The sequence below is a fragment of the Hippichthys cyanospilos genome, chromosome 3 (assembly GCF_059441005.1).
Source record: "Hippichthys cyanospilos isolate Australia breed blue-spotted pipefish chromosome 3, RoL_Hcya_1.0, whole genome shotgun sequence".
NCBI classification, from domain to species: Eukaryota; Metazoa; Chordata; class Actinopteri; order Syngnathiformes; family Syngnathidae; genus Hippichthys; species Hippichthys cyanospilos.
In genome coordinates, this window is record NC_142371.1 from 12,512,711 (window position 1) to 12,524,478 (window position 11,768).

The window sequence follows — 11,768 nt, forward strand, 5'->3', positions numbered from 1 at the left end:
TTGAGTGTGACAACCAGTCTGTGAGTCCTTCCTTGCCCTGGGCTGGGCAGCTGTCGCTATTTTTTAAAGTGAAACATGTTTTCTCTGGATACTGACCTGTGACAAATTGTATACATTATTAATCACGTGTCAATTAGAGAAATGTAATTTTGCATTCCAATGAAGCAGACCATCATTTATTCACACCAGTCTCATGAGGCCGTTTGCTTCTGCTCCAGTGCCATTTATTAAACAACTAAACATATATATCCACATGTTCATGTTTTTATTCATTCATTTTCTAATATAATTCTTCACTCTGGAGGTAACATTTCTGTCAATTGCCCTGATGTTTAAAAACAATTGCCAAATCTCACACGAAAATGTTGCCAAATTTACAGGCTGTCAAACTGAATATAACACGCAACAGGTGGCACAATAACCCCGAACTCGATGTAATGTGCCGTTTTCGGCAGTCAGAAACCTGAAATCTGAATCAAGGTGTCATAGATGGAGTTGTTCTTTCATTTAATACCAGACAATATACTCAACAAAACAGAAAATGTACATAATAGATGACATGTACATCAATTCACAGATTGCTCTTGTCCACGCACACTGCTGAAAGGTTTTGTGCAGTTTTTAATCAAGGCCGATACCTTAAGTTTATATTAACTGCCCACATCATTTGTGTGCAGACCTAAGGCCACAAAACAATGAATCATGAAGAAAGTACTTTTGTTTAAAAAGAATTACTGTCAGAATTATCCTTTTTAAGTTACAAGAATGAAGTCTTCATTTATATCTTATATTGTGAGAATAATGTCCCAGCTAATAATAATGAATATGAAATCTCCCCACACTTGTAAGGGTGTTCTCTGGGTACTTTGGCTTCCACCCACATTCCAAAAACATTCATAGTAGGTTCACTGGACTTTAAATTGTCCACACATGCACCCTGCTATGGAGGACTGGTTAACTGCCCAGGCTGCTCCTCACGCGCAGTCAGCTGGATAGGCTCCAGCATACCCGCAATCCATGAAAGGGAGGCAGTATACTGTAGAAAATGAATGGATGGACTTAGGATGGATGGATTAGTTGGTTGGGAGACATTATTATTATTATTATTTTTTTTTTTCATAAGGCTTCACATAGGCCTGATGCTATTGCTGATGTGCCAACATATTGTGGTTGTTACTGAAAATAACTCGACAAAGCCCCTTAACAAAACACTGCTACAGTTGTGTTTGTCACCTTATTATTGTAAAATGAGCACCGGTACTTTTTTTTTTTCGTGGTCTCTGACAACCTAATTCCCACATTATTTGCAGTTTATTCGAATGGAATCATCTCTTTTGTTTTCACTTACTTGTTCATTTTCATGTGGATATTGTTTTACATTTTTCCCATTTTCTATACTTTGCCACGTTTCCCTCCACATTCATCTTTCATCCCTGACCACCTCATCTCATTTTTTTGTCTCACAATTCCATTTCCCTGTCCCTTCGAACTTGAAAATTCCTCCCCCTCTTCATTTGGGGCCGATAGAATGGGACGACTCTGTGAACGTTTATTTATTTATTTATTTCAGCTTTTCTTGTTCATTGTGCATAGAGAAACAATGTGCCGAAAACCAGTGGGAGAGATCTTGTTTCCTTTTTTTTTCCCATGATTTTTTTAAAAATCCGGCCATTTTGAGAATAACTTATAAGTTACTTATAACTTATAACTAATAGGTTTGCAGCACAGTTTTCAGTTTTAGTTTGTATTTCATGTTTCAAAACAGTGAATACATTTAAAAAAAAATAGCTCAAAAGATGAACCAAGACAAGCTTCGCTGTTTTCAACATCGCTTCTTGGTGGGTCCCCGTGGCCGTCCCCAGTAAAAGTTTCCACCAAGCGGCTCCCTCCTATTGGCCCGTTGCCATTTTTTTCATATCGCTCTGGATTCCCACGCTTAGATTCTTTTCTCCCTTTGCCTCCTACCTCACTTGTCTCGGGCTCCTCTATTCCCTCTTCTGTCGTGTCTCGTCCATCATGTGAGCGTGCAGTGATCACAGTAGACAGTGAGATAAGTAGCTTCTTTATAGAGAGTGTGAATGATATGTGGCATCGCCAGTGATTCTAAGTGACAGAGGCCAAATGGTAAGTGATGCAAAACTCAGCTTCCCCCAAGCCCTATTGTAAACACACACACACACACACACACACACACACACAGCACATTAACACACTCGCGCCCCGTAAACACTACCCAAGACTGTAATTAATGTTGTCACTGACGATTGTCCTCAGCATGGACGTACGCGCGTAGAAAAGGCCATCCACCCCGAGGCCTCTATTAACATGCGTCATATTAAATCACTGACTTGGCTCAACCATGTTCCGTCGCCATCATCGTCACCTTCACCGCCGCCATCATCATTACTGCAAGCTTCCCTTCATTAGCATGGGCACTGGTGGCCAACGCCGCACTTCATTGTGTGGCTGGTGGCACAAGGAGAAAACCAAATGCTTGTGTGGGTCTTGATAGAGCTTTTAACCGGATGCCCCCTTCCTCCTCCTCCTCCTCCCCCTCCTCCCCCACCCTCGTCCTCCTTCTCACCCCACAGTTGGGTTTGATTTTAATGGACTCCACAGAGGTACTGATGCTCACAGCACCGCTTCTGAAGCTCCCAAACAAGTATGTGGCACAATGGCTAATCACACAGCTCCACCATTGCTTTTCGCATCAGTCGTCTTTTTGTTGCACCTGTCTGCATGTTTGTAATGTTGGCGCCTCTATCCAAGTCTTGCTCTTTGTCTATTTTCTTACTTTATGTCACACCCTGTGCACCTGGCATGCTCACAAAAAAATGTTCGTAAGGAATCATGTTTGAACAAATAATGCATACCCTGTCAAATGCGGCAATTGCTTTTGTTTCAAATATGTGGTAAGGCCTCCAATTATCGATAACCCGGCTAATTTATAAGAAAGTGATTTCATTTGTTGAAGGACATTTACCCTGCTAAGATGGGAAATATGTGATAAAGTGCCAAAAGCTTGAGTAGGTTGTATAGTGAATATCAATGCTAAATATTTTCACTTATTTTAACTTTTTTTACACATTGTGAAAACATTGCTTTTCATAACCTACAGCATAATCTTGCCAGGGGTGCCAAATTCAGTTCAATGCAATAACTGCATTTACCCAAATTAGATCTCTAGAGCTAGACTGGAACATTGTTGACCTAGTAGGTGCAAAACATATGTATTTATTGGGATTTATTAGGAGGATTAGGTAACATTTGCTCCAGTACACAAATATGTACTGTACGTTCCTTTTCTAAAAACAAATTGCTGTAATTTACCATTTCATATTCCCATACAGTTACACATCCATCTGGAAATCTGCATAGTATATAGTACATAATGCCAAAAAAAAAACAAAAAAAAAAACCTCTGTTGACTTTGTAATGTTTGCACACCAACATTGACATACCTAACTGTATTTTCCCAAATGCCATGATAGGTCGGAAACATCAGAGAGTCCATAAAGGGACAACGTGTAAGATTTAAACCATTTTTCATTAAAAAAAATAAATAAATAATAAATGCTATTATTATAAATTTCAAAAACTTTCGATTAAATGCGTTCTTAATGACCAACAATATGTTTTAAAAATAATTGTAGGTCTACTTACCATGAAATTTGATTCCGTGGGATGTGGCACTCCTCCGGAAGCTGCCATGTCTGTTATAGCTACGGAAAATTGGTCTGGTTTTGAGTTATGCGGGTATAAGTCAAACCCCCCCTAATGGGGTTGAAAATGAGGGAAAGAGACCCGACTTCTACTTGGAGAAATAGGGCAATTGAAATAAATCCATTTTAAATAAAGTTTTTTTTTAAAGAAAAATGTGCGCGAGGAGGGGGTAACAAATGATTTGATGGGTAGGCTCTTTTAGAAGCGTTTTCAATATGGTATATCAATACAAGCTAAATACAGTATTGTCTCAATTCATGCAGAACCGCTTTGACATACAGTATTTTCTTGAATGCGTATAGGAAGTGAATCTAGGTTGTCAAACGGGGTGATGTCCAACACGTGTCTGTCTACGTTAGATTTGATACATTTAAATATAGAGGTAAGGGCCAGCCAGCACGACACATTCATGTTGTTCAGGATTTAAATGACTCCCGTATACAAAGTCGGTAATAAATCAACAGAATCACATTTATTCTACAGTGTAGTCAAAGGTGAAGACAAAAAAGAAAAACATGAGCGTTATTATCAAAGCCCGCATATTCAAAAATAGCAGACTTCCATCAGTTACATTCTCCGCTTCATTTTCAGTCAGTCACAGAGAGAAGAATTGAGGCCGAGTCAGAAAGAGAAGTAAATCTGCTCAGCTTTGACATTCGCTTGTACACATCGCACCCTCGACTTTATTAATCACACACATCACACACACACAGGCTCGCCCCACATGACTGAGATTTACCGCACGGTATATGAGTGATGGGAGCAGGCGTCTGGCGGAGGGGTCCAATTAGATGCAGTGTTGACGCTGCTTTACGGTGACGATAACCTTTAGTATAATGTAGTGCAGCAGCCCCGTCAGCCGTCTTTCCTTACTGGACGATGTCGCGCAAGTTCTTGCTTTCCTCTCACGTCTAACCCTCACCTTCTTTTTCCAGCTGTTTTATTATTTTCCTTTATGATTAATTATACCTATTTTGTTGTTATCGCTCTCTTCCTCAAACAGCCCTCTTTCTTTCTCTCTGTTGTGCTTCTGATGATGTATGATAACTGCTATATTTTCCTATGTCTTCTTCGGGGAAACTACTGGGGGAGGGGCACAGGGAGTCATTTGTTTTCCCGCTGTGATATTCTTCCATTTATCAAAATGATAATTAGGTGCAATTAAATGGCAATCTCATTTGTTTTATTCAGGTGTGAGTTGCCTTTTTTTTTTTTTTTTTTGCTGAGCTTCGATGTCTGTCCTATTGTAGGTCAGTCTAATTAGAAGATAGGATATGCATATGTAGGGTGGGGGATTGGCCATCTGCGTTTATGGGATGAAATACGTGGAGATAAAATGACTGTTTAGACAGGATGTGTTTTATTTCATATTTTGTGTTTTATTTCAGTTTCACTTACTGTAGTAATTGCCAGGTGTCCCAACATTTGAGTCCATATTGTGTTTGAAAAGTCTATGTCACCGGTGTCAAACTCAAGGCCCAGGGGCCAGATCCGGCCCGCCTCATCATTTTTTGTGGCCTGCGAAAGGCTGATTTGAATTCCACGTTTCTGGCTAAAATACCAAATTTGCAAATTGCCTTTGTCTTTGAAAAAAATGGTGGGCAGAAAAAAAAAACAAAACAAAACAAACAAAAAAAAAAAAAAACCCATCATTTTAAGTTCCCAATCTCTCGCTTGAAAAGATTGTACCGGCCTCTGATTTCAAAACTAGGTATGTGTGGCAAACACACTTAAAATTGATTTTACTTCACAGCCCTCTGAGGGAAACTAAAACGTGATGATAAAAATGAGTTTGACACCCCTGGTCTATGTCCTGGGCGTCTTTCCTTTTAACTGTGGCTTATGCATGTCATTTCCTTTCCACTCTTATTACCACTCGCATGTGTACATTAGGGTACATGGTTGATGTCATGTTACCAAAACCTTCGTTACCACCATATGACCTTTCGGAATGTTGTGTTTTTGTGTGTTTTGTTTGGTTATTCAGGAGAGAGGCCTTTCTGCTGCCAGCTCTGCCCATACAGAGCCTCTCAAAAAGGGAACTTGAAGACACATGTCCAGAGCGTCCACCACATGCCTTTTGACAATAGCCAGTATCCAGATTCAAGGAACTTGTTGCTGAGCCCCAAGGAGCATGGAGAGCTCGGACCAACCTCACAAATTCAGCATTAGGGCCTCACTTTCTGAATTTTAGTCCAGGCAAGTCAGGGACTCACATCAACTGCAAACGCCACCATCATTTCAACCATCATCCTTTAATGACTGTTTTCTATCATTCTTGTTATTGGACAAAGACATTTCGGAAAGAACAAATAAAAATTACAACTTTTCACGATACAAAAAATAACCCATTGTGTAAAAGTAAAATTAAGTCACAAACATTTTCTGCTCCAATTTTTTGGAAGTGACTGACGAAAATAATGATCACGTGTGTTGAATGACGCTATCAGAAACAGGTGGAATAGCTGAAAAATTCTTAATGCAAATGCTGTGGAATGCTTGTGTCACGGCTACCCTCTTGAAGCGTCCCTCATGGCAGCATGCTACTGTGTGTAATTCATTCCATTAATTCTTTTTATTTGAATTTGTTAATAACCGATTATCCAAGTGAGTGACGTATCTGATGTATGTTTGAGCAGAAATGATAGAAATCAAAATATTTGAGAGGCTGCAGCAGCAAACCAGCTAAAATGACTGAAGTGATTATATGATTATCAATATAGTGGCTGATAAATGTTATCTGCATTGTATAACTGATTAATTGACTAATCATCACAGCCATAAAGAATTCCTCTTCTGGGCTTAAAGCCATTAAAGTGTCTTGTGCGAGCCAGCATGTGCAAATGGGGTAAAGTCACTTGGCTCCACTCTTTTGTGAAATCTTAAGAGTGACCACTCTGAGGAAGATGATTAGAGGCAGCGAGATGAGATTAGAGAAAGCGAGAGAGACAGAGGCTCCTCTACTGCTCATTAAAAAGAGTTGCTTTTTAATAGCCATTATAAATGAGTGTACCATTTTTATGGCCGTACAATTATTGCCAATTGAAGAGGAAGGGGCTGAGTGCCGGCACTTTCCATCAATATAACTCCTTTATATTACTGAGCCTTTCTTACGCTGACACTTTGACTTTGATTTACACTGCAAACCTGCCGTGGGAGAGGCCTCAAGACTCAGATTGAAATTACACAAAGACAAGACCAGCTGGTGCGCTTTTGGAGGCAAATATGATTTTGCTGTTGCTAGCCAGTGTGATTGCTCTGTTCTAAATGGCCACGAGTCACGGCTGACACAACGGAATGCAATCTGTGGCTTACTCCATCAGACCTTTTCTTTTTTTTTAAGGTTTCTACTCTTAAACTTTTCATGTCGTATAAATACTGCAACTAACAGCCAGGTTGCAGGTTACAGGATCATTGTTTTGCCAACTGCATTGTGTTCACCACCATTTGCACTGGACAAAAGTATTGTTCATAAATTCAGTTCTGGCTTTATATCCGACTAAATGAATTTCTCAAGAATCGACTGATTTTAATGTAAATTATTCGTGGACTCTTAGATGAATGTGGTGAAGTTGTATGACCGTATTTCTCCATGTACAAGTCAACCTCGCGTATAAGTCGACTGCCCCTTTTTTACTTACATTTTGGTGATTTTTACAAAAATGCAAGTATGACTGTACCCCTGACTATAGTGGTTACACATATCATGGTTGTACAACTAAAACACATGGTGTGTGCAATTAAAATGACTAAATTACGATACTTTTAGACGCATTTCGTCATCATATATCGAATAAGATTGTTGGGGTTATGGGGTGTGGGGCGGAAACGAGACAAGTGCAAGGCATAGACAACAAATGCTGAAACTAATTTTGCAACAATAAAACGATTTAAAGTTTCAGTGCTTTATTTTCTAACACAGTTAAATGTGAATTCATCTAAAAGCGCTCAAGTCATCATGATATGGCTTATTTCACATTCAAATTAATACTATTCAAACACAGACATGGAAAAGATTAGTCTGTTTTGAGCTGTATGGGTATAGGTCGAGCTCCCCAATATGGGGGTGAAAATGTAAACCTCAACTTTTACAAGAAGATATACGGTATGTAGACTGAAAATATTTGTGGGACACCAAAAGATAAATGGGACAAAAATGCAACATTTCTGCCTTGATTTCTAGGTATTTACATCTCGATCTGATACACGATTTAGAGGAGAACATGATTTGTAAAGGAAAACTTAATTTTTGGGTGATCAAAATTATGGAACATGTGACTGAGGTGGCTTTTGTTGTGTCTATGGGGATGAAAGAAGCATTTACGAATCTGTGAGAAGCTGAAAAGTTGATCTGCGCCATTGTCAAACATTGGCCGTAGCTAGTACAACCATTTGGAATGTCTTGAAGAAGAAAGAAACCACTGGTGTCATAAGTGACAAATGTCAAACAGGTAGACAAGGAAGAACAGCAGTTGATGGTAGAAACATTGTGAGAGCTGCAAAGAAAGACCCCAAAACAACTGTTAGTGTTAGTGACATCATCAACAACCTCCAGAGGACAGGTGTTAACGGATCAGTCTCTACTGTTTGGCAAAGACTTCATGAACACAAGTACAGAGGCTACACTAGAAGATGCAAGCCACTCATCAGCAAAAAAAAAAAAAAAAAAATAGGAGAACCAGGCAGGATTTTGCCCAAACTTAAGATAAACGAGCCTCAAACATTCTGGGACAAAGTTTTATGGACTGATGAGACAAAGATGAACATTTACCAAAGTGATGGAAACGTTAAAGTTTGGAGAAAAAAAAAAAAAGATCTGCTCATGATCCCAAACATACATTCTCATCGGTAAAACATGGTAGGGGCAATGCCATGGCTAAGGCTTCTTCTGGAATGGGCTTGTTAAGGTTCATGGATGATGTAACATCTGATGGAAGTCGCAAAATGAACTCGGACGTCTACAGATTTAAAGAAAAATGCATCCGAACTGATTCGGGGATCCTTCATCATGCAGCAAGATGACCTCAAACTCACTTCAAAAACCACCAAAGGAGTTCATCAGGGGCGGCAAATGGAAGGTTTTAGACATGCCAAATCAATCTCTAGAGTTAAACCCTGAAGAGCAGGCTTTTCAACAGCTGAAGAGGAGGAAAAAACCCCAAAACAAACAAACATCCAAAAGAGGCAGCAGTGAAAACCTGAAAAAGCATTCCAAAAGAAACATGCATAAGTTTGGTGATGTCAATGGGTCATTGACCTGATACAGTAATTTGCAGGGATTTGCAACAAAATGATAAATCTTACTTGCCTTAATTTGATTTGTACCAATACTTTTGCTCACCTAAAAATGCGATAATTCTTTACTAAATAAGTTTTCTTCTAAGTTGTGTATCAGATCCAGATTTAAATACCCGGAAATAATAGCTGAATTGTTGATCTGTTGTCTCATATTCGTCTTTTGGTGTCAAATGTAGATGTTTCCAGTCACGACAGGGCTTTGGGATTTTCCACAATAGTACTTCCAACATGTCTTAAGACTGGAGGGCCATACTATTTTCTAGCAAATAATGTTAAATCCCACAAAACTTTAGACCAGTCACAGCCTTAACACAGAAGCGGTTGCTAATGTCACCGTGCATTGTTTTCCAATCTACTGAAAAGGATCATTCACATCCATCCAGATGTTGTGCATAACTCCTCTGCAATAGCATGTTTATACTTTTAGGAAGGTGGGGCTGATTTTCATTTTTTGTTTTTTGCATACTGAAGTAAGCCATGCTTTGACTTATTAGATATAAGCAGATTGTCAATTGTCAGGGAACTTAAATGTTAGGTACACTTTTGCACGCTTAGTCTATTCAAACCATTTAACATGCAAGGTACAAGACCTTTATTGGTCTCTTTTGAAACCTGACTCATTTTTTCCTAAAACAAACAATGGATGTAACACCAGCTGGTAGTCGAGATATGCGTAAGATCATGTACCATAAAAAGGCTGATGGTACACAAAAGTGTGTAATGACAGGTGTGGGTAGTGAAAATACTTGAAAATGATATTCGAGCCTTTGAGTGTAGAGTAATACTAATAATACCCGCATTGTAGAGAATTCCTCTAAGTTTAAAACCTCAGTTAGTATTTTGTACTCCGAAGTGTGACTTAGTGAAAGTGTGAAGCTGAAGTGACTTTGAATATAAACTGTTTATCTGTAATCCACTTTTACCAAACTCTTTATATACAGCAGTAGAAACCAAATGGCATTATTAGTGCACTTAGACTAGATTAAGGCTTGAATCTTACATTCTGTTCTATTTCAGTTAAGGTTACTTTGAGGAATGTTATTATTGCAGTTACAGCTAATATGTGTGTACTTTGGGGTTTAGAAGCTTCTTGCATAGATTTTAATGACAGATTATCTTTTTTTTTGTAATGGCTGTGTGTCACACCACTGTAGTTTGACAAATCGAGGTGATGCAGTCCTTATTTTTCAAGGAGATGTAAGAGCTTGTTTTTAGTCCCTCGAGCAAATTGTAGGACTTTTGTCATTAGCTTGCCATAACTGACCTCTCACAGGGCTTATTTTTTTCCTTTTGTTGGAGGTTTATTACACATTTGAAATTGTTTTTTTGTTTGTTTTTTTGGGGGGTCTGTGAGCATTTTATTCGTATTGAACCATGAGTAATGTACCTAATGACCTTTTTATTACAAATGTTTTGGTTGAAATCTGTATTTATTATCACTTCAAAAAGGACAGGAGCACAGAGGCAGGGCAGGAATGTTTGGTAATTTTGATTTTCTAGGTCATTATCGTGTGTTTTCCTTTCTGTTTTGTCATTTTCAAGCCAGCAAGCCGACGTGAAAGCTCTACCTCGTTTGAGCCATTCTCTGTTCTGTTACACTTTTGTAAATTTCAAAAACATGTAATGTCATGTCCAAAATAAAGACACACAAAATGAAAACTTTTGCCACCCTTTCATCTTGTTGTCCTTGTTAGAATTAATTGCTTGTCAGGCACTTGTGAAGGAACACATCCACTTTTAGATTAAAAAAGGATCACATTTATTTATTTTATTCCAACTCACCTTTGTGATCCTGAACTTCGGCTGTAAGAACGGCACAGGATGTATTGTATTATACACAGCTTTGCTCCTCACAGGACCTATTAGCAATCACTGTCATCAGCCCAGCACACATTATCAAGCACTTCACACATCAGCACGTGTAATAACAAGCTAACCACTAAGAACTGTGTTTGCCACTACAGTACAATGCTCTTACCAGTGATTTGCCAACTTCATTATTCTAACATTTAAGAATTCATTTTTCCTCATTTAGAGTTCCTGTTTTACACATGCTCCGCAACTATTAGACTCTTCACTGAATTTTAGGGGCCCGATGATTCCTTGAATGTAAAAATAAAAAAGATTCAGCAGAATGCGAAGTATCCAGTACACAACATGTAAATCAGACAGCAAAGGATGGATTATATAAGCAGTGACAAACTAGTGGACTAAGCTTCAGCGATCCTAATGTGGAGAGCATCAATTTGCATCATTTTCTGTAAAAATGTGACATGACCCTCACCGTTATAAACCAATTGTTTACATTGTTGCCAAATGTCTCCCCCAATCTTTCAGGGCAGCAATGACTTTTGTACCTAGGGACCTCTTGGCCTAATACAAAGAGAGGTGTGGAGAGGCTGTTTCAGAGTGCGATAGAATTGTACCTATGCAGTCCTTCTCTGTTATCCTCATGCATGAGAAAGAAAATATGCCTTTTCTCCTTCCTTGTGTATAAGTTCTCAAAATAGTCTAACAGGTACACACACATAAATTCAACACGCTCATTTGTCCTTCCTGCACTTCAAACGGCCTGTCTCATCTGCATTGTCAGTGGGATCCGGCATCAAAATTTATAGTGACAGTGCTTGCGAACCTGTCTATTTCAAACTACACATACAAATATATATATATATATATATATATATATATATATATATATATATATATATATATATATATATATATATATACAGTGGGCCCCCGTG

At 38.7% G+C, this 11,768-nt stretch overlaps 1 protein-coding gene across 2 annotated transcripts in view; it reads left to right on the forward strand.

The window, feature by feature from the left end:
• Window positions 1-10,680, forward strand: part of LOC148425785 (zinc finger protein 516-like) — a 56,264-nt gene extending 45,584 nt beyond the window's left edge. The window contains exons 5-6 of one of the 2 annotated variants that reach the window (XM_088411116.1): window positions 2,592-2,662; window positions 5,711-10,680. In XM_088411116.1, coding sequence (XP_088267242.1) covers window positions 2,592-2,662; window positions 5,711-5,770 — 131 coding nt within the window. In that variant the 3' untranslated portion in view covers window positions 5,771-10,680. The remainder of the gene's footprint in view (window positions 1-2,591; window positions 2,663-5,710) is intronic. The other variant, XM_088411115.1, reaches the window with a different exon arrangement.
• The last annotated feature ends 1,088 nt before the right edge of the window (window positions 10,681-11,768 follow it).